Source organism: Rattus norvegicus, chromosome 19 (genome assembly GCF_036323735.1).
Source record: "Rattus norvegicus strain BN/NHsdMcwi chromosome 19, GRCr8, whole genome shotgun sequence".
In the NCBI taxonomy this organism is placed as follows: domain Eukaryota; kingdom Metazoa; phylum Chordata; class Mammalia; order Rodentia; family Muridae; genus Rattus; species Rattus norvegicus.
In genome coordinates this window covers 59,609,179-59,633,290 of record NC_086037.1, presented here as the reverse complement: position 1 = coordinate 59,633,290, position 24,112 = coordinate 59,609,179, and the positions used below count along the sequence as shown (strand labels likewise).

At 44.3% G+C, this 24,112-nt stretch overlaps 1 protein-coding gene across 8 annotated transcripts in view; it reads right to left on the bottom strand.

The window, feature by feature from the left end:
- Wwox (WW domain-containing oxidoreductase) overlaps positions 1-24,112 on the bottom strand; it is a 930,922-nt gene that overhangs the window by 636,033 nt on the left and 270,777 nt on the right. For all 8 annotated transcript variants that reach the window (XM_063277944.1, XM_039097635.2, XM_006255671.5 and 5 more), the window contains 2 exons: positions 7,427-7,612; positions 1,468-1,732 (listed from right to left, as the gene is read on the bottom strand). In XM_063277944.1, the coding sequence (XP_063134014.1) occupies positions 1,468-1,732; positions 7,427-7,612 (451 nt within the window). The remainder of the gene's footprint in view (positions 1-1,467; positions 1,733-7,426; positions 7,613-24,112) is intronic.

The window sequence follows — 24,112 nt, the reverse complement described above, 5'->3', positions numbered from 1 at the left end:
CTTATCACGATGAGAGCAACAAGAGGAGCGTGAGGGAGATGGTGTGAGAAAGTGGCTCTGGTGGTCAGTCAGATGTGACCCGTCCCAGGGTGTACTCACTCTGGCTGTTGTACAGAGACAGGTTGAAGAGAGAGAGAACAAGCTAAACACAGGTGAAGACAGAAGGAGCCAGAAGATTAGACCAGAATGACACGGTCAGTAGGAGGCCAAGCAGAGCAATTCAGTCAGAAACCAAGAGAAGCCAGATTGATTCGGTTCTCACAGAAAGGGATTTGAGCCAGAGTTCAGAAAGAACAAGTCAACTTGTTCAGCAGCAGGTCGCAGAGGCTGGAAACAGTCTAGGCCTAGATAAGATTGTGCAGAGGCTAGAAGCTTCCAGGACTAGGCCTAGGTTAGGAGACTGAGGCAGTGAACCTCAGAGATGACAAATACTTCAAGCAAGTAAACGTTATTTTTACATAAGTCAGAGGTAGATGTTGAGTTCTTCTTTTAACACTCTCTACTGTATTTATGATCAGTCAGTCAGGCTGTCTGTCTGTCTGTCTGTCTATTGGCAGGTTTCTTATTGCACCTGGAACTTCAGGCCCTGAGAGACATATAACACTGGGCTTGTGAATGTGTAAAGCCACCCTAACTTTCACCTGAATCCATTTCTTAATTCTTATTCCGAACATGCTTATCCCACTAAGTCATCTCCCTGACCTGACCCCAAGCTCGGAAGGGCGGCTGGCCAAGGATGCTACGTAACATGCACTTCCTTCATCCAAGTAACATTGGTTGATGAATTCACAGAAGAGGTTCGACACACCATCAAAAGAACACCCGACAGGAATGTACAAGCTTCCCATTTAGCTTTGTGAATGCTTCAGTTCTAACCACAGCGGTGTGATTCATCCAGGAGGTTTGTCTTCAGGGTTATGAAGGATAAACCACACTCTAGCCACAAAGCCTTCTCCAGGAAGGAGCTATACCCAGACTTCCATTACAAGAATCATCTAGAACATCCAACATGAAAACCTCACTGAACCAAGAAGAGCAGTATCTACTAACACTCCCTAGTCCACATTTTCAACTAACACAAAGCACACATAGCGTTGTATTTTCCACAGAGTTGGCATTTGAAGTTTGTGTGTCGACGCAGAAATCCCACTGAGAGAAAACACACCATCGCAGTACCCTTCACCCCAAACCTCCAAGATTTTCAAGTATTCTCCACCTAACACTGACAACCAACATCTATTATCCAAGACGAGTCTATGGTGGAGCAACAGACCCAATTTAAACATGGCAGACCTGTTGGAGAGCTTTAGCCAATGAACGAACAGGTCAGATGCCTTTACACTCAATACCAGGCCCACAGCAGCTCGTGACAACGAGATCACAACTAGACGTGCAGGTCTGGGATTCCAGGCCCTTTTGTGATGTTGACCAAAGATGTCTGGGAAGTTCCAGAAGCCACGCACTTACCATGGATTTGGTGAATGGCCTGGCCAAGGTGAACAGCAGTTTGTACACCCATGAGTTGCGATGGATAGCTGAGAACATCATGTTTCCAGGGTGCAGTGCGTTGGACGTGACCCCACGTGGGGAGAGGAGACGGTGCAGTTCATTGGAGAACAGGATATTGCAGAGTTTGGATCTGTTATAAGCCAGCATGGCCCAGTAGTCACTGCTCGATAGAGACAGGCGGCTGAGGTCAAGTTTCCCGGAGGAGTCGTTAATATCTGTGAATCTAAAAACCAGAGAGCATGACGTAGAACACCGAAGATGTGGCTTCTCACAGGGTTTTGGATCGGTTGAAATCTGAGCAACTCATAGAGGTTTGATTTAGAATATCTCACAATCATGTTCCTTAAAAACAGGAGGTGGTGACTTTAACACACTGCCAATTCACTGGATCCAAAGAGGAAGGATAAGCCTTCGCCCACAAGTTCAGTGGGCCAAATAAACCCAAGATTCACTGAACCTCCAACTACATATTTCAAGCCTGTAATTACAATACTCAGAAAGCTCAGGCAGGAGAATCACCCTGAACCTGGGGCTAGCCTGTGCTATATGAGTTCCAGACTAGACTGAGTTTGAATATAAGATCTGAAATCAAAAGTGAAAATCCCTCTGTCTGTCTGACTGTCTGTCTGTCTGTCTGTCTCTCTCTCTCCCTCCCTCTCTCCCGTCCCCCCCCCTCTGTGTGTGTGTGTGTGTGTGTGTGTGTGTGTGTGTGTGTGTGCTCAAGATCTTCAACCACAAGTTCAAGGATAATTAAATGGAACCAAGCTTTAAATAAAAGGTGGCTGCATTAGGGGGGCAATATCACATCCCTAACTTTTGGCAGGGTTTTCCTGATTATTTTAGCCAAATGTAAGAGTTCTGTGTGTTTTCATTTGCGCAACCAAGTTAACACAGATGAACCATCTTGCCTCCAAGACTCTTTCCCAGATTAAAAATTAATGATCATAAAAGGATTGTAACCTTGGTGAGGTGCCATCAAAAGTCTTCCACGTGTAAAAGATAAGTGTAAACAAAGCCAGAAACGGGTTCTGGCTGAGTCTGCTCTCACGGCATGGATACGTACAAATCAAAGTAAGTAAGTGATGTTTTATAATAGAGTCTGACAGAGCCATTAAACACCAGCTGTGTGCTTCCGTTATACCTGCCTTTCTCTTTGTCAGAAAAAGAAACAACCAAATAAAAAGAAAGCAATGACTGTCCTTACAATACACAGGCCATAAGAAACAACCAAAACAGAATGTTCTAGATAGATATCATAGTTGTTTAAGGACTCTCCCATACTTGGCTTCCCTAGGTTAACTTTGGGTATTGTATAGGACCCTGGTTAGGCTTAATACTACTGTGAAGAAATACCATGACCAGAAGGAAAGGTTTTATTGGGATTCTGTTTATCTGTTCATCACCAATGGGAGTCAAGACAGGAACTCCAACAGGGCAGAAACCTGGAGGAAGGAGCTGATTTGGAGGCCATGGGCCACCACCACCATGGGTTGGGTCCTCCTCCGCCAGTCACTAATTAAGGAAATGCTCTATAGTCTTGCCTACAACATCAGTTTATGGAGGTATTGACCCTCTTTCCTCTCAATGACTTTATCTTATGTCAAGTTGACAACAAATTATCCAGCATAATTAACCACTTGTCAACAAACACTGTTAAGCCACAACCTCTCTTTCTCATTCATCCCCAGGATCTCGCAATAAAAACATACATAACATTAAGTCTCACAGTCTTTATAAATTCAGACACTTTAAAATTCAGGCTCTTCAAAAATTCAATGTCTCATTTAAAATCCAAAATTTCCTTTAAAAACTGAGCCATTCATCTATGAGCTCCTGCAAAACCAAAACAAAGTTAAATACTTCCTTGCTTCAAGAGCCAAGACCCAGAGCACAGTCACGATCTGAATACAGCAAAACCAAGTCTAAGTAGCCCAGTGTCCAGTGTATGGCATTCACTCTCTATCTTCTGGGCTCCTCCAAGGGGCTCGGGTCATGTCTCTGACTCCACTCTCTGCAACACACACACACACACACACACACACACACACACACACACACACACCACACACACACACACACACACACACACACACACACACACACACACCCCTTGTCTTCTAGGCTCCCGTCAGGTATTCAAGTGTCCAGACAATGGAGGACATTTCTCGTTCAAAGCACCACAGTATGGTGGCAGTCACATTAATAAAAGCTAATTACCCCTCTCCCAGGACTTAGTGACACTTGAGATGCTGAATGCTGAGATTCTGAATTCTGCAAAGTTTATGTCACCAAGGGAATGGCAATGACAAATGGCAAGTGTCCCTTATTACAAAACATCTGGGTCTCACTTCTTGGGTAGTGCCGCCCGTGAGGATCACTGTCTCAACGTTCTGGGTTACACATCTGTCTGTAGGCAGTGTCTCCTGGTGTAGGATGGGGTCCCAGCTGGCTTAATGACTGTGGATAACTGGGCTTACGTATGTTACCTATCGCTTCTTTAGTGCTGCAGATGAGACACTGGGATTCACTGAGCAGAGGCTCCTGGGGGTCTCACTAGCTTAGGCTTCTGGTTTTTAATGGAGGGCAGGCACAAGGAAATGAAAGAGGACCCAGGAGTGTGACCCATCACTGGCTGCTGGAGACTCAGCAAGGCAGCTCCTGAGGGCTAACGGCTCTGACTTCAAGTTGAGAGTCGGTCAAAGCCAAGCAAGGTCTGTGTCCCTGTCATCCACAGAGAGGCCAGCTGACGCCTGTTCTCCAGATATTGAGTGCTCCGGAAGAGCCTCATTTCTTTACATATGTCTCTGTTTAAGCTGAAACAGTTCTTAATTCCAAAAATAAAACAATGAAAATGGACTTGCATTGACAACAGCAGTGTGTTTAAGGAGCAGGAATAAGCTTGCATGGGAAATTCTGCATGTGTGTAACTGTACGTGCAAGGCTGTGTGTTTGTGATGAGATATACGTATGTGGCTATGTGACTGCATGTTTATGATTGGTTGTGGATCATGTGTGACCGACCAAGATGTATGTCTCTCTGTGACTCTGTGTGGTTTCCTGTGGTTGTGTGTGACTGTGTATATGACACAATGTGTGGTTGTGTGTGTGGCAGTATGTGTGTGAGGATGTGACGCTGTGGGTGAGATTATATAACTTTGTGGTTCTATGAGGTTTTCTTTTTCTGATTGTGATTTTATGTGTTCTTATGTATCTGAGTATTTACATATGTGGTACGGTATGATTATATGTGGGACTATGTATGATTGTAAGCGACTGTATTGTGCGGTTATGTGTAGGATGCTCTACACATGTAAGACTGTGGAGAGGGATTGAGTGTGGAACTCAAGGTAGCTGGTTATGTGAGGTCCCGTGTTGACTGCATGCATATAATTGTATGTGTGTAACTATGTCTCTGACAGCTCTCCTGTCTCCTGTCTCCTCGCACTGCTGGGGCTGTTTGGAACAGTGCAACCTGTTCTCTGTTCTTCTCGTTCTATTTTAATTGTTATCTGAAAAATTTCCACAGTGAGGGAGCCAACTTCCCATTTCATTGTGATATATTTTAGACAGGCAGAAACTCAATTCACTTGCTCAGACTCCAGATAAGTACGTAAAACACAGTGAAGAGAGAGAGAGAGAGAGAGAGAGAGAGAGAGAGAGAGAGAGAGAGAGAGAGAGAGAGAGGCTAATAAATATTTCGCCCGAGGGCATCACAGTATGATATTTTCTGCAAACATAGGACTTTATTTTTCCCCTAACAGGGGGTCTTGACTCCAACGCAGAGATTCCGCCAAGGTTTATGGAGGTAATTAGATAGCAGCACTTGTGTTTTACAGGTTGGTTTAGGCTCTGGGTCCTTCCGCCGTGATCCAGCACTGTCTGTGTGCCCGGCACTCACATTTGCTCTCTGAAGTGCAGGGATACCACAAAAGGCTGATAAACAGTTTGGCTTGTAGGAAATAATATTTTGTAAAATGTTAATGAGAAGAAAGCAGACAATAAGAGCCAGTCAGCACACACATGCAGGCCTTTCTCACACACGTCAGGTAGGCCTTGCTAGAAATGAAGACCAACGTCTTTCCTTTCAAACACATCTTTAAAATGAAATTAAGATGTGGATATCCAAGTAGGCAGGAATTATACCGCGGTTACAGTGAGAACAAAGGTGTCCCAGGAAACGGCATCTGAGGCAGAGCTATACAGAGGGAAGTGAGCAGGTGACACCTCCATACCGTCTCCCATTAAATACCAGCTCATTTAAACATATCCCGTGGTGCCCTCCACATCTGGTAAGCGATTGTGGCTGGCAGATTTATCTCTAAAGCTCTCTCTCCTGCCTACCCCCACGGTAGCCTCCTTCACTGCTTTGCAGGAGGGTTGGAGGGGCACTCCCTTTCCTTCACAAACCTGGTGTGATTTGCGAAGATATGCCTAGCCAGATTTTGTTACTGCCTAATTACTAGATGTTTCGCGTCTTCTCGGGCGGGGGAGGATTATGACGCCTGTTTCTCTTTCATTGAAGCCATCATAAATTTAAACTGGCAAGAGTAAATCTGTCTGCGGCGTGTCACTTACACCATAAGCCCCTGTGTTTGGGAGTGATAAAGGGTTCAAGCTAACCCTTGGCTGGTCTCTCTCTTCAAAGTCCCAGGGGTAACATTTTTATGGAAGTATGATTAAAAAGAAAAAAAAAAGCTGTATTCTGGGTCACCAAAACATTTCAGGACTTCAGATGGAGAAAAGGAAGAAAATAGTCCCTGGCACTTCATTCGTTCATTCGTTCGTTTGTTCATTCATTCATTCGTTCATTCATTCATTCGTTCGTTCGTTCGTTCATTCATTCATTCGTTCGTTCGTTCGTTTGTTTATAGCTACTTTACTAAAAGAGGTAAAGCTCCCCTTACCCCCAACACCGAGAACACAGGGAAGTGAAGTATCCCTCACAAGCTGTAAATCTTGCCTCTGAGCCCTGAAAATCCTTTGTCTCCCCTCAGCATTTTCAAGAGTTGTTTATCCAACTCCCACACAAACATGTTGAAAACACGGTGATGTTTTCAGATGTCTCTTTCGTCGATTGAATAGTCTAATGGTAATCAGAAAGCAATGCCATCTGATGTGTAAATTGAAATTCTAACCGAAAGAGGCATGGCCAGATTTCCAATCCGCACTAACTACAGTCCTTCCCTTTCTGCAATTACGCGGCTAATGTCTGCATTGAATTCCCTAATTTCTCATTATAAAACAATTGGATTTCATCTCGCGCGGCCCTTAACTGCGTTGTTTCCCCTGCTAGAATAAACGCGCTCTCCTCTCGGTGAGACTTTGAAGGTGTTGAATTACAAATCAATAAAGGTCATGCCATTCAGATTTAATCAATTATTATTCCATCTCTGAGTGAAATCAATGGGGAGCCTAAGGTATAATTGTAAAATCACTCTACATTGCTCTAGACAGTCGCCCTCCCCCAAACAATTCTCCACGATCACACATCTGGAAGGATCTAGAAAAATTAATGAGGCCAGGCTCATGTTTCTCACAATGAGACGAGTCAAAACTAGTATACTTAGAAGATTTATTTGTGTGTGTGCGTGAGTGTGAGTGTGAATGTGAGAGAGAGAGTGTGTGTGTGTGTGTGAGTGTGTGTGAGTGTGTGTGTGTGTGTGTGTGTGTGTGTGTGTGTGTTTGCTGGTGTCTTCGGAGTGCAGAAGAAGGTGTTCCATTTTCTGCAGCTGGAGTTACAGGTAGTTGTACGTCACTTGACCTAGAGGTTAGGGTCTGAACTTGTTAGAGCTTTTAAAAGCCGAGCCCTTTCTCCAGCCTCGAGTCAAAATTAATTTCAGTGTGCGTCTTGAAGGGAATTTCAGATGGCACAAACGATGGGGCAGCTGGAAAATATCAAGTCAAACTCAAAACCCACCTGTGGGACTCAGAAGAAACCACGATGACACGGGCAGGGGCTGAGCGACACAAAACGTCCTGCAGGAGTTGGACAAGATAGAAGTGTCCCAGGTGGTTCACCTGGAAGGTTGTCTCCAGGCCATCTTTCGTGAGGCTCCAGGGTAGAGCAAAAGTCCCCGCGTTACACACAAGTATATGAAGAGGCCTGCATGAGGAAATGAACACCTGGTCAGGCACGAATGGACAGTCGAAAACTAGGCGCCATAAACACTGACTTAGAAACAAGGCAGGAGGTTACATAGTTCCAAATGGGCCATTACCTGCGGGTGCCAGTAACAAGAAGTTCCCAGGGCACAAGACACCCCAGCTAACCCAGAACCATATGGAATATGTCAGAAGGAGGGTGGTTCACTGGGGTTGAAGCACACGGTCTCTGGTTAACTGTGCTTTCTAATACAAACAATAACCACTGCTTTTGTGTTCAGTCAAAATAGCCCACAAATACACACCAGGAGACTTTTGATGTCCTTTCTTCAGTACAGAGATGCACTACAAGAAAAGCTGACACTGGGGCCTAAAGCTTAGTGAGTACTGAATAAATGAATCAAAGAGAGTCTGGTCTGTTTATAGAGAGTCGCAGGGCATTTCAGACATTCATCTTAGGGATCGAGGCACAAGTCGGTGGAATGCTTACTTAGCATAAACGTAGACTTGGGTTTCATCCTCAGCACCACATAAATCAAGCATGCATGGAACCCTAACACTCAGGGGGTGGAGGCAGGAGGATCAGGAGTTCAGGGTCATCTTTGACTGTGAAGTGAGTTCCAGACTATCTTTGGGTAAATGAGAGCCCATCTGTGTACACACACACACATACACACACACGCACACACGCACATGCAGGCACACACACAGGCATGCACATACACACAGACACACACACATGCATGCACACACACATATACAGGCATGCACACACACAGAGGCACACAGGCATGCACACACACACAGACATACACCCACACACACACACACACACATAGGCATGCACACACACACACACACACAGACACAGGCACACACACACACAGGCATGCACACACACACAGGCACACAGGCATGCACACTCACACAGACATACACACACAGGCATGCACACACGCAGGCATGCACACACACACAGACACACACACAGGCATGCACACACACAGACACACACACAGACATACACACACAGGCATGAACACAATGAACACACACACACACACACACACACACACACACACACGTACATATCTTCCTATCTTCCTTTTGGAATTAAACCTGAACCTGTAAGAACTGAACCTGAGGACAAGAGGAGGTGTGCTGTGAATGAAAATTTAACAATAAATGTAACCCTTTCATTTGGTTGAAAGCCCTAAATCCTCACAAATGCATTTTACTTCAAAGAAACCCTAACGGAAAGCTATGACACAAAGACAGAGCTTCCGGACGCTAGAGTATTCACAATCGAAACAAAAGCAAACAAACTAGAAGTTAACTGAATTGGGGACACTGTCCTGGGAGTGGGATGCCTGCAAACGGTACGAAGCCAACAGCTCAATAACAAGCAAATGCACTATGCTTTGGAATCCACTGTGAAACAAAATATATAATAAAGTTGCAGACATGTCAACAGGATAGAGGGGACCAGAATGGCAGATGGTCAAGCTGAGGAAATCTAATGACTGGGCGCCACCACAGGAAGCCAGCAGACTGAGGAGGAGGCTCCCCAGCCAGCCCAGGAGTAAACCTGCAGACACTTTGGCTTCAGACTTTTGATGCCCAGAGCTACGAGCCACTCTGAATTTGTTGCTTAAACCATCCATGTTGTGGTACTCTACCTCAGGAAAGCAACGGTGAGTCCAGAGGTTCCTGGACCTTCCCAGACGAACTGAGGCAAAGGTCAGCATGTGTGAGCATGTGTGTCACAGAGCTTTCTCCAAACAAGGGAGATGCCAACCCAGGTATGGTGGATCACATCGGTCATCTCAGCACCAAAGGAGCTTTGAGGTAGGGCCCAAGATGGGGCACACAGTGAACTCTAGGCCAGCCTGGCAGACACAGTGCAACCCTGTCTCAAGAAACCCAATCCGAGGCTGTCAAGATGACTCCGTGGATACAGACCCTTGCTACCAACTTGGGTGACCTGAGTCCCATCCCCCAGACCCACGTGGTAGAAAGAACAAACTCCTGCAAGCTGACGTCCCACCTCGCCGCCTCAGCCTTGGCACATAGCCACATACACACAGACACACATTCTGAGGGAAAGAACACAAACAAATACATGTGGTAATAACATGGACTCAAAACAGAACGAAAGTGAGAAGAGCTGGATTTGTCCATATGCAGCCACTGAGTAAGAAAACTAGCAGATTAGCTGGAGGTGTGGACCAGGTAGTTAAGCTTGCTTTCCCTTGTAGGCTTTTGCTATTCCTTTGTGTTTTCTAATCCTGAGATGGAACCGACATCCATAAACTCATCTGAGGGACACAGCCCGGGGGTTTTAGTGTGTTCGGAGTTGAGTATGTATGGGTTGGGTCTCATCACCCTGCTCTACCTTCACGGCAATGGTAAGTACAACAAAGCAACTTGTTAGCGGTGCCCAGTTCCATGGCACCCACCTCATATGCACTTTCTACTCTACAGGTTTATCTAACACAATCATCTCGTGCAGCTAAGATGACACGCGTCTTTGACACGGCCTGATGTTCTGAGGTACAAAGAATGGACACTGCCCACCCTCCTACGCCCGAGACGTCTCTGCCGTGTGCACAGGCAGCATCTTTTCGTCCGTTAATACTTTGCTGGACATTTGGGTGGCGGCAGTGTTGGGCTAATGTGAATAGTGCTGTTACAGACGTTGCTTTGCCAGTTCTTCTGGAGATGGATTTGTTTATTTCTTGAGTACGTGCTTGCAAATGGAACTGTTGGCTCATAGCATAATGCTGTGGTTAACTTCTGGGGAAGAATCAAACTGCTGTCCAAAGTGGGACAAGTCCCTCACAGCTCCACCAGCCACGCATTAATTACACACCCGCATCTTGCGGTAATTCTGGCACTTTCTCTGTGTGTCTGTCTGCCTGCCTGCCTGCCTTTCTTTCTTTCTTTCTTCCTTCCTTCCTTTCTTTCCCTCCTTCCTTCTTCTTTCTTTCTGTTTCTTTTTTCTTCCTTTCTTCCTTTTCATTTATTTTTTTCAAATTAATTATTTTTAATTTCTCGAGAGTTTAATAGAATTACATTCTTGCCCTTTCCTCTCCTCCCTCTAAACCCTCCCATATGCTGTTCCTTTTCAATTTTATGGCCACTTTTTTTCATTAATTGTTGTTACATGTACACAACACACACACACACACCATAAATACACAAATACAACCACTTCAGTCTGAGTCTATATAATGTTACTTCTATGCCTGTTTTCAGAGCTGGCCATTTAGTATAATTCATTGGCGTGCTCTTCCCTGAGGAAGACGGTTTCTCCCCATCTAAGCATTTCTTGGTTGCTCGTGGGTCCTTTTGAAGGGTTGAGGCCTTATGGTCCTTCAGGCATCCATGTTAGCATGTCTGTCTGTCTGTCTGTTGCTGTTGTCCTTCTTCAGCTCCTATGTAGACAGTACCACTGGTGAGACTTTATGGGTGTAACTTCTAGAAACTCTCTTATCCTCTGACTCTTACCGTCTTTCTGCTTCCTCTTCTAAAATGATCCTTGAGTCAACCTAGCAAATTCAAGCAATGACCTCACTGTGGTTTACATCTAAATTTCATTCCTGGCTAAAGGATACTGAGAATCTCTTTATATGCTCATTGGTAATTAGCATATTTTCTTGGGAGAAATGTGTGTTTAGTTTTTTGTGCCCACTTTGGAGCTAGCAGTTTCACCTTCCTTTATTGAACTACAAAAGTTCTTTATATATGATAGATGAGGCCCTTTTAAGATATTTTCAAATATCTTTCTCATTTTGTTTTTATTTTCATTCCTCTTTTGTCTCTTGTGCCTTTTGGGTTGGACCCATGAAATCATTGTTTACTCTACTATCGTAAAGATATTGTGATTCTATATTTCCCTCTGGGATATAGTAGTTTGAGCTTTTATATTTAGGTCACTGATTCCTATTTAGCTAACTTTTGAAAATGGTGCACAAAAGTGATGCAGCTTCATTCTTTCGTGGTGGAAACCATTTATGGAAAGGACTATTCTTTACACAGTGAGTTATTCTAATGACAAGGTTTGAAAAATCAATCACATAAGGGTTTAATTCTGGAATCCCAATGCTATTCATTTCTCCATGGTCCATGGTCATGACACATCATGCTTTTAATTACTGAAAAAATGGGAGGCTTCCTCCATTGTTTCCAACCTTGATTTGTCTGTCCAGTGCCTTTTTCATCCTCGTATGAAGTTCAACACCAAAACATCTGTGTTGAAGAAAACTGAATTTACAGTATAGATCAACCTGTGGCATAGAAGGAATTTCATTGCATGGGGGCTGGGGGAGGGGCTGGGGGGAGGATCTGCCTCACTCCAGCCCATATAGCTCCCACATAGTAGCATAGAAACCTGGTGTTTCATTAACAAGCCATTGGCACTACACTCACACGGGTTCTGAGCTATATTAATCCTTCCACGATGTTAAAACCCACATGAATGCCCTGTGACTTGACAAATTAGTATCTTCTGGGCAGTTTCTGCTATAGTCTGTCCTTGGAGTGGACTTCTCCAGGCCACGTGCTCCTGGTCCATCCTGCCCAATGGAATCTTCTATTCCTCCATTTGCTCCTACATGAGATGTACTCCCACTGGATCTCAAGTCCCACCTTCCTCTCTCTCCTGCACAGTCATTTTTCAATCAGAGATTATTGGGGAACATTCTTTATAGCACATTGATCAGTATAATGCCCATGTCCAGACTGTAACCTTATCTTGGGACACAGAGCTCAGCATCTGAATATAGGGTGTCCAAGATGGACCTCAACACTGAGGGCAACTGATATCTACACCACATCCTGTCTCCCAACCCATGAACATGGGCTATATCCATATACCTCTGAGAGACCTTTACTCTCTTCTAAAAATATTTCATACATTCAAAACTCTTTGGTTTTTCACACTTGTTAAACTCACTTGTACGTTTCAAAACTGCTTCTTTATTTTCTTTTTCTCTCCTGTTACTGCAAACAGAACCATTTTCTTTCATTCCATTTGGAGCAATGTCATTGCTCCTACACAGAAGCAAAATGACTTGGGCATGTTGAACAGTCAGCTCACCATCTGGGTAAACCTGGCTGTGAGTTGTAGCGCTTTCCAATTTGAGCTCTTACGATGCAAAGTGATTTCATCTGCGGGGAAGACAGTTTTGATCTTTCCTTTCCTGTTTGGATGGGTTCTGGCTGCTAACACTCCTGTCCTATTTTTGGATGTTAGGGAGAAATCATCCACGCTTTCAGAGTAAATATATCAGTGGTGGACTTTCTATAGGTACCATAAATAAGGTGAAGGATTAGTCTTTGATTCCAACTCTACTGAGTATATTTTTTAGTCAAGAAAGTGTACTGAATTATTTACAAATAATTTTTTCTGTATTCATTCAGAAGACTCTTTATTGTCCTGGTTTCTATTTCTTTCATTGATTAATTTTTGAATTATTTACCAGAGGGATCAGTTAGTATATAACCCTTTGGTTTGTACTTTATTTCATTTAGTTAGCTGGTATTTTGTTGAAGATTTTGTATCTGTTTCTCTGTGATGCTGGTCCATAGTTTTCTTCTCTTCAGAAGACTTCGCTCTTGACATCTAGCTAACATTGCCTTTCTACGGGAATTTGGAAACATTCCCTTCTCTCCTATGTTCTTGGCAAGGTAATAAAGAACTGATAGTAAAGTTTGGTTAAGTGCTTGGTGGAAAACATGCACTGCACAGCTAGAAAGAAGTATATCTGATAAATCACGTTTTTAAGTATTCATGAGATCTCATTATCATGGGGCAATCTGGATCTTGTTAAGGGATCACGATATTCGTTTCTGTTGCTTGATCTATTTTCCAACTTATCACCACTTAAAAGCAAGCATGGTGAGATGCTTGTGGTTAGTTGGGTCTGTCCCGGATAACTCGTTTCTCATACATGGTGTGCACCATGGCTGTCAATCAACAGCTCCAAAGGGTACCATTCCTTTCTGAAGACTGGATTTGAGCACTCTGAGATAACATGCATCAGCCTTGCTCTGCACCAAAGTCAAGGTCTGTGCCTGAGAGGCTTTCCAGCAAGACAGACTCTTTGGGAAATGTTGCGTTGGGACAAGGGGAGACATGCTTATTACATGCATTATTACATCTGAGCTCGTATGGAGTTATAACTCTAATATTTTGCTCAATTCTCCAAGCTGTTTTCTGCCCCACCCCCTCCCTTGCGATGGTCCAGTTAACTGTGGAATAGAGCCACTGAGAATTTGAGGTACATGGGTCATTTAACTTTCATGATAACTTTGGGTGACATTCATTCTTCTTGCTATTGTTCAGTTAGGACAACAGGAGGTTTGCGCATAACATTATTAAAGACTTAGTAATTAGAGGCAACTTTCCTGAGGTCAGAACTCAAAGATTTGAATCCGCAAGAGTAAATGAGTAAAAGAAAGAATGAATAAGAACAAGACAAAAGACAGCTTCAGTTGGAATGCAGAATGCCACCCACAGCCTTGGGGTTGTGAACTTAAACCTCAGCAGCAGCCGCCATATTGAAACACTGAAGTGGAAACTTCTAGTTTCTTTGGAAAGCTAGTTATGTCAGATAATTTTTTTTCTGGGGCACACAGATGAAGGGATGTATTGCTAAAGCAAACAAGTGAAAGATTGTTTCCCAGAAGCAGGCACAAGTGAAGGGATGTTTTGCTGGAGCAGGTGCGAGAATGGTTTCCTGAAGTAGACACAGGTGAAGGGATGTTTTGACAGAGCAAACACACGAAAGGATTCTTGATGAAGTCAAAAAATGATGAAATATGACCCCACAGACAGTGGGAGGCGAGCATTGAGCTTTTTGGTTTGCACTACCTCACTATTCTTTGCGAATGACATGCACATATTGGTTCAGCTTGCATAGAGTCGTTGAGTTCAACTTGTGGTAACACTGACATTGACAGAAACTCTTCCAAGAATGACAAGTGAGGTTCCTGCTGCAACTTGTGACTTCCACAGCTTTGCTTCAGGCCAATATGAGAGCCTGGTGATTTCTTCAGGATTGAACTATAGCTGCCTGGTGACTGCTTGCTGAAAGAACCAGACTGTAGCTGCTGGTTCGTGCCTGGTGTCTGCCTACCTTGAGGACTGGTCTGCAGTTGCTAAATCTTATTTGGTGTTTGCTATGGGACTAAATTGCTGCCCAAGAAGATCAAGCTCGCCCCCAAAGAACTATTGCTGAACAGGTTCACTACCCCCATATCCTAATAATTTTTCTCTTCCGCTACCCCTCTTGGGTGGTGGACTAGAGGAGAGGTTGAACCCTTAATCGAAGTAGGTTGCAAAAAATGTATGCCTACAGAACGTGGAATATTTGGGACCCAGAGTCTAAATGGCATAAATGAGGGCTGAGGTAAACCTTCAAGGCTTATACAGTCTGGCCCTGCTTCACACCCTATTCTCTGCTTCCTGCTGGCCTCAGGAGAATTAATTGCAAGCAACATGGATTAACTGCTCCCCCCAAACCTCACTATGCCTTCTCTGCCTTTATGGACTGTAACCCCATGAGACAGTGAGTCCATGTGGAGCCTTCACCCTTCCGGTTGCTTCCATCAGGTGGTTTGTCACAGCCTCAAGTAACTAATATAGCATCCAAGCTGGGATGAATAGACAGAAGTGTAGGCATTCTAGCCGAGGGCATTTACCTTCTTAGCAGGTCCACGGCCCATTAGTGAACCCATGGAAACCTGTTTCCCTCCCTATAAACTGGGAATAGGAGAACAGAGCTTGCAAGTTGCCGAAGAGCAATTGTGGAAGCTCCCCTTATCTCTACACCATTCCCCTTGGGCCACACAAGAAAACCAAATTTTGTGACTACTTGTCTTTGGGACACTTTGAGGCTGTGACCATGGGGAATTTTAATATCATGCTCTTTCAGTGGCCTGAGGTTCTCTTCTGGGTACCTTTACTCTTGTCTTTCAGTGTTCCCAAGAATGGAAACCCACTGAAGACCTTAATCTGGATGCACAGAGGGTGTGGGGGGCACATTAGCTCTTGCCACATCTCCATTCCCCTTCATTAATGTTTAATTGCACAACACCAGAGGCAAACTCTGTACTTAGCACCTAAACCATGTCACCTCTATTAATTAAAATAGGCTTTTGGAATATGAAACCATTATGTGCTTGCCTTTTTTTTTTTTAAATTATGAGGGTACCTAATTGGCTTGCACAAAAGGAAAAGTATTCTTTTAGCTTTCCTTTAATGAGGTTTTTATTATTCAAATGGTACAATTCACTTGATTTTAACTAAAAGCCAGTGTGATTCAAAAGAGCCTTGGATGATGAATATTTACAGGCCATCAAAGAAAAGGCAAGATCGAAGTCTGAAGATGGGATAGAAATAAAGACAGCATCAATGGAGCCCAGAGCAAAGTCAGGATCAAACTCTGAAGATGGGATGGAAATAAAGACCACATCTATGGAGCCCAGAGCAGGTATTATTAGTCAGCACCTTAAGGGGGAATTTCACCCTCATCTGTGTTCTGACCTGGGAAGGGTCTTAGGGGTAGAAAGGACCAGAATCCATGTCTAGCACTGGAGAGCTGAACGAGGAGACATCCATCTCCCTGGTCTCTGGTCTGGTCATGGAGAAACTGCCTACTTCTCTCCCTGATGGGTAGACCCTGGTGAGGATCCAATTGCTGTGAGGATGGTGTTGAAAAGCTGCAGACCCCTCTACCTGGCAAGCAGGGTGTTGCCTATAGGCCACAAAACAACCCCTCTACTTCCCTGGTAGGTGGAGTATGATGAACCAGTGGGTAGCTTTGTGAGTACCCTTCAGAGTTACAGGAGTGAGGCTTCTTGACCAGGTACCTGGGCTCTCTCAGTAGCCAAGTTTAACTGGTTCATTCTAGAAGGAGAACTGGGTGGAGGCAATGAGTAGAAGGGCTGGGGTCCCGTTCAGAGGCTGTTGCTAACCTGGATAAGGAACAGCTGAGCTTGCTTTGTCTCTGTGCCCCTTTGGATCCCTAGAGCCCTGCCTGCTGCCTGTCCCAATTTCAGGGATTTTCTCTCTATTGGCTCATACCTGCTGTGCATTAGCTTTATCAAACGTGTAGACAGGGCTGGTGAGAGACCACCTCAGTTGGGAGAGTGATTGCTGCATGGACTTGGGGGAACTGACTTTTATTATTATAACCAATGTGTTGGGGGAAATAGAGCCATAGTCCCCAGCTTCTAATCCCCAGATCTGAGCAAGCAGAGACACGAGTAGCCCCCAAAGCCTACTTGGTGACTTCCAGGCCTGGGCATCAAAAAGAATGTGGTGCTGTCTTCTGGAGGTGACTTGTCCAATGTACTTGTGAACTCAGTGTAACTATGGTTACCTGCACAGGACCTGTACAGGAACAAGGCAACAAGGTTAAGCCAACAATTGACAGGCAGTGCTAATTGGAATCATAGGTAACAAAACAGAGGACATGACTGGGAGAATGGCACATGTTCTGGGGTGTCTAGGAAAATAGGAGAGGAGAGCTGGAGTAGACTTGAACAAGATGCATTGTGTTCATGAGTGAAAATGTCAAATAAGTAAACGATGTTTTAAAAACTGAACGGAGTCTGAGGAATGACACCTGAGGCTGTTCTCCAACCTTCCAGTTCTCCTACACATTGGAGAAGAGAAGGTCACTGGAGGAAGAGAAGAAAGGAGGGGAAACGAAGTCATAGAAAGGCAAGAAGGCTGAAAAGACAAGGAGTGGCCTGAGGTTAGAGTAGGTTTGTGTTGTAACAGACACCCTCTAAGTTTTCAAACGGGTATGTCCATTCTCTTTCCCTGTCTAATGCACCAGCTATTGCCAAGTGAATGCTGTCCCCGCACGGTGTAGACTCATCTAGCTCTGCCCATTTCATGTGTCACCACACTATTGTCCTCCCAGAGGCTGCTCTGAAGACTCACACGCTCTTGATCGGCTCTTTACCTTTGAGGCTCAGCTTGAAGCTTAGTGGGCTCTTTCTTCAAAGGTTCTTAAAGGCTTTGTCTAGACCTTTGACAAGGTCAAACTGATAGGACCAAGAAGAAGGGAGGAAGAGGAGGAGGAAGAGGAGGAGGAGGAAGGGGAGGAAGAGGAGGAAGAGAAGGAAGAGGGAGAGGAGGAGAAGGGAGAGGAGGAGGAGAAGGGGGAGGAAGAGGAAGAGAAGGAGGAGAAGAAGGGGAGGAAGAAGAGGAGGAGGAGGAGGAAGGGGAGGAAGAGGAGGAAGAGGAGAAGGAAGAGGGAGAGGAGGAGAAGGGAGAGGAGGAGGAGAAGGGGAGGAAGAGGAAGAGGAGGATGAGGAAGGGGAGGAGGAGGAGGAAGAGGAGAAGGAAGAGGGAGAGGAGGAGGAAGAAGAGGAGGAAGAGGAGAAGGAAGAGGGAGAGGAGGAGAAGGGAGAGGAGGAGGAGAAGGGGAGGAAGAGGAAGAGGAGGAGGAGGAAGGGGAGGAAGGGGAGGAAGAGGAGGAAGAGGAGGAGGAGGAGGAGACAATGATGACAAGGTTGTTGGATTTACTGCCAATAAAAAGCAGCACAGAACCAGACATCTGGATACCCAACAACTTCCGGCTTTTAGATCCTTGCTGAAGGTCAAACTAGCAGGGATGGCGGTTCCGAGAAGAGCCAATTGCATCATTACACTTCCTCAACACATCTACTGCCCTTTTCAACTATTTCCTTAAGTCTGAATGTTAGGGCGCCTTCATGCCAGTACCTAGGAACAGGTGAGCCACACACACACAGTACACCCTCATGTTTACTATAAAGACCAGTTCCTCGGGTGTAGCATGTCCTGGGGGGCTACTCCCACACTTCACGCTTTCTACCATGAGTCACAGTCTGTCTGTGCCACTAGACATCAATGCCGAGAAGAAAGGTAAATCTGTTCTCAGACGGGTGCAGAGCAAGAACTAAGCCTTGGGGCTAGAGAGATGGCTCAGCAGTTAGGAGCACTCACTGCTCTCAGACAGGATCCGGGGTTCATTCCCAACACCCACAGTAGGTAGCTCATACTTCTGCACAACTCCAGTCGTAGGGGACCAGACAGCCTCTTCTGGCCTCTATTGCTTATAGACCGCAATCATGACCGCATGCGCACACACACGAACGCGCGCACACACACACACACACACACACACACACACACACACACACATTCATAATAAAAAAAATGAGCCGTTAAAAGCAAGGAAGCCCTTGGTACATACCTGAATGTATTCATGGGAACCAATGCTATATTCTTTGACATTTGGTCCCTGCAGGATTATATAGTTATCTTTGGCAATATAATACCTAAAAATGATTTAAGTTGGTGAATACAAATGACCAATACAGAGAGCCATTTCTGCCTTGGGGACAAGACTGTGACATCATGATTCCAGGAACACAAGAGGACCCAGAATGCCAACTGTGTGAAAGGAGAATAGGGGTTTAAAGTAGTCTCAGAGCAGCAGGGGCCACCACAGTGAGGAGGTGCCACAGTAATGGCGGGAAGATGAAACTGCTAGCATGCTCCACAAATGAAGTGGGGTTTTTAAAGAAGTGCCTTTCTAGATGATCCAACAATTGTGTCTTTTCAGGATCCCATTTCAGAGCAAATGAAAGAATGACCTAAACAGAACGCAAGGCAAAAGGAAATATATTCCATTTCCTTCTAGAAACAGAATGTAAGACCATCTGGGGTACTGCTCAAGTGAGCTACAAGAATTCATACTATTTGGAAATACTGTGAAATTTGATGCAAAGGACATATGGAGCTGCGTTCCATTAAGAAAACCATTTGGAAGTCTTTGTGACTAGCAGTCTGTTCTGCCAGAGAAGGAAGGGGTGAGGACTGTATAGTATTACAAGGTGGGTCCTTGCTTCAATTCACATCTCTGGTTTGGTCTGAATTTCATGACAGGCAGGAGAAAGTTGGCCATAGTAGTTATCTTCTAGACCTGCCTCCTGCCTCCACCCAGTTGAAGTTCTCCATGCTTCTGGAACCTACCCAGACCACAGCTATGCACAAGACAGGCTATGGGTACAGTTCATGATGATTTGGGGGGACATATGATAAATTTATTAAAAATTACATTGTATAATGCATTGGATATATGTGTAACTGGCTTGTCAAAATTGCAGTTTGAAGGATGGTCTTACAAAGGATTTCTTTCAAGTCTTGGTAGCACTGTGTATCATATAATAGGATACCGAGGCATTGATTTTATAATAATCCAGATATGACATTCAATTTAATTTGAGAAGAGCTGCATTACAATAGAATTGCTACTAAGGATATTATTTAGAAAGAACAAGCAAGTAGTGAATACCTCTTTACACAAGTTTTCCACAGGGAACGATTGGCATTTTATTGAGAGGAGACTGAGAAACAGTCTCTATTTTAAAGGTAAGTCTGTGTGTGTGTGTGTGTGTGTGTGTGTGTGTGTGTGAGAGAGAGAGAGAGAGAGAGAGAGAGAGAGAGAGAGAGAGAGAGAATGTTTTCATGAGAGAATTCTTTTGATTGATGTGATTCCAGAAAGTCAGAGATGTTAAACGATGTGAAACAGAAAACTTGTTCTTCAGCCTGGGTCGGCCTCTCATCAGGCAAATGGAACTTAGAAAAAGTAATAAACTGAGTTACAGCTGTGTCTCCTGTAAAAGAGATTGGCTATGCCCAGTGTGTCTGATATTTATGAGAACTGAAAAACTATATACAGGACCTGGAGAGATGGATCAATGGTTAGCAGTGCCTACTGCTCTTCCAAAGGAACCTTAGCTCAGTTCCTAGCACCCCACAATCAGGAAGCTCACAACTCCCTATAACTCGAGCTCCTGGGAAATCCAATGCCCTCTTTTTGGCTTCCTAGGGCACTGCACATATGTGCTTCTACTGGCCCCAGACACATACACATACATATAACTAAAAATGATAAAAGTAAAACCATGTAGGATGTTTTGGTGTTGGCCTTGGTTGAGAATTTGCCTAAAGCAGGTCATTAATATTTTGCTCAGCTCCCTGTTTCCTACACTTGGGCCTCCACTTTGGGGAAATGGTACCCACCAAGAATGCATGCACACAAAATACATATATAGTTGCTCTCCACATTTACTAGATTGTTCCAAGTGCCCTCATTTAGAGTCTCTGTAAGATTACTTCTATAAATAGGGAAGGAAAGAAAGCATGCAAAAGGAACCATTACCCCTAACACCAAGACCAGCTTGGGTGGTCAGTGATCATCAGCTGTGCTTTGGGTGGGTCATGGACCTAAAGACGTCAAAAACCTGATGGACACCATTGGGCATTAACACAACAATTAACCAGGAGTGGATTCTGCTGTCACAATAACTTAGTTACGCTTAATTAATATTTTCTTTTTATTTCAGCTGGAATAGAGAAAACAATTCAGACAATCACCAGGAGGAGAGCAAGGCTCTGGCTCTGTCCCCTGGAGACCAACAGGAATTTTTCATTTCATGCACCATTTGCAACTTCTTAGAGTAGATTCTGGAACAACAGTACATTAGCAGAAAATGAAAACACTCTTGTTTTGGTTATTTTCTCAAATTTTTGCCTCCTGTACATTATCTTGATTGTATTTTCCCATCCCATCATCCGAAATCTCAAGTTCATTGATTCTCAAACAGGGGTGTAAAACACAGTGACACCCACGTCTTCCCCAACACAGTTTTCTAGGGGAAAGGCATCGATTTGATAATTGTGCACTTAGGCAGATTGGCATGATATCTACAGTGCAGGACTGACTCTCTGGTGCAGATTCTAGCAATTTCCAAACCTGCCCTATGAACTTAAGCACTTTACTGTCCTGTGTTCCTGCTTCCAGGGAATATTTAATAAAATGGAAAATCAATGTTTAGCAGAATATGGACAAGTAGGGAGGGAAGGGCGAGGAACAGCAGCCTGGACCATTCACATCATCTTGCACATGTATTTGAACACAACTCCCAGAAACTGAGAAAAAGGCAGTGTCATCAAGCCTCTCTTGGTGGCAACCCCTGGGTTCCTGGGTACAAAGGAACTGTGATGTCTTCCTAAAGAATCCTACTTATGGTATGAAAATCTCTTGGGAGGCACAATGGACAACAGTAGATTTCACAATTCAACTCGCAGAACACAGATATCATTATTAGTAAGAGGGAGGGTGCTAGCAGATGAACCAAGCTGGGCTGGTGTGCTTCAGTAAGAAGGGACATTTCCCCATGAGCCCCATCTTCCTTATACACAGATTGGACTTGAAAGTACCTAAAATAATACCAGCACCTCCTCTATTCCAGGTAAATTGCAACCTTTAAGCATTTTACTTTATTGACAAGTGCGCAGAATAAAAGGAATGGCCAAATAACTAGACCCCTCTGACATGCTCTAGCATTCCCCACTAAAAGCACGTTTTTGTGGACATAGAAAGCAATATTGAGCATAATAATCCATTATTTATAAATTCCAGGTGACACCATGGATGGATAAGTTCTGGGAGAAATTCATAACACCGGAACACTTGGCTTTCTGCTTTTGTTTTCTAAAAAACATAGAATAGTTGAAAACTACTGGTTGATGATTTCATTAGCGTGATGCAAAGAGAATTTATTTAATGTACACTCTGAAGTTCTCCTGTAGGCAGAGGGGAAGAGTTTAATAAGAAGGCGAACTTAGATGGACAATAGAGAAAGACATACTGTGGGCCACGTGCTTAAACACACGGTCCAGTCCAACAATACAGCATCTCCTGTATTTTGTACATTCCCTTCGCCCATGACCACTCTCTCCTCTGTTTTGCCTAGAGATATATGGAGCTGTAATAGAGTTCAGAAAGCCCATGACAGCTATGTGCTGCCATTCAGACCTGGGCGATTCCATGGCATGATAAAAATTAATGTGCTCTGACATCCTCTGGGACTCTGCGGGCCTTGGGAATATCTAGTGACGAAATACAGCCATGCCAGAGAACGGCATGTGCCCGGGCAGTTGATGATGAGTTGGTGGGTGGCTCCCTTGTCACCTACCAGCTTCTAAGTGGTTGGACCAGACCCAGTGCCAAAGGGAGCTGGCACAGAATGGTTAGAATTATTTCCTGTGTCCAGAGAGGATCAATGAAGAAAATACTTTACAAAGCAATGGCATGGGATTCAGCCAGACAGCTTACTGGGACGGCTTTTTTTCTGGAAATACTTGAACAAACATGTACTCACCACAGAGAGGACATCAATAATAGAACACTGGAAGGATTCTACTCAGATCTTGCTTGGTGAACCAATGAGTTTAGCTGGGGTTCCTTGGGTTCCTTACAGGAACATAAGCAATTATGGAAGGCTACACAATTTTTAAAAAAGGCGAACGCCTCAATGGTTACAGCCTGGAGGAAGGGATGGAGCTTTGGATGCTCTCTCACTCAACAACCAGAAACTACTTATGTATTCTGGGGGTCATGGTAGAGCCTCAGGAAGCCAAACATTAGTGAATCCAGTAGCTCCTAAGAGTTCAAGTTAGGCAAAAGCCACACAGAGAGGATACAGCAACATACCTCTGAAAACAGCAGAAGACATCTGTCTTAGTCGGGGTTTCTATTTCTGCACGAAGCATCAGGAACAAGAAGAAATTTGGGGAGGAAAGGGTTTATTCAGCTTACACTTCTACATTGCTGTTCAGCACCAAAGGAAGCCAGGACTGGAACTCAAGCAGCTCAGGAAGCAGGAGCTGATGCAGAGGCCATGGAGGGATGTTACTTACTGGCTTGCTTCCCCTGGCTTGTTCAGCTTGCTCTCTTATAGAACCCAGAACCACCAGCCCAGGGATGGCACCACCCACAATGGGCCCTCCCATCCTTGATCACTAATTGAGAAAATGCCTTATACCTGTATCTCGTGGAGACATTTCCTTGAGAGAGGCTCCTTTCTCTGTGCTAACTCCAGCTTGTGTCAAGCTGACCTGCAGAACCAGCCCTTATAGCATCTAATCTACCGTGGGAGACAGAGGAAAATGACGGCGAGTAAGAAGGGACTAAAGCAAACAATATGCAAAAGAAAGAGGAGGGCGGGACACAGGAGATGAGGGCAGAACGGAGGCTATACTATCTGCTCACCTTCACAGGTACTTCTGAAAGAGACATGAAGAGACATGAATTGACGTTGAGCTTTGGAGCTTGGAAGACCCTCCCACAGGAAAGCAAAAAGAAAGATCTGTTTAGTTCAAGGCCCAGTGCAAAACAGGGCGGTGCAGCTGAGGCGAGCATCTACTTTGCAGTAGGGTCTTCAAATATCATATACAGAGCTTGTCCAAGATCAAGTAGAAGCCCTGCCTCTAATGGGGAGACATTCTACCAAGAAATATGTGTGTATATATATATATATATATATATATATATATATATATATATATATATATATATATATAGAGAGAGAGAGAGAGAGAGAGAGAGAGAGAAGCCTTCCTTCCATAGAAGTGTTAAGTCTGAAGAAGTTCCACACAAAAAAGCAT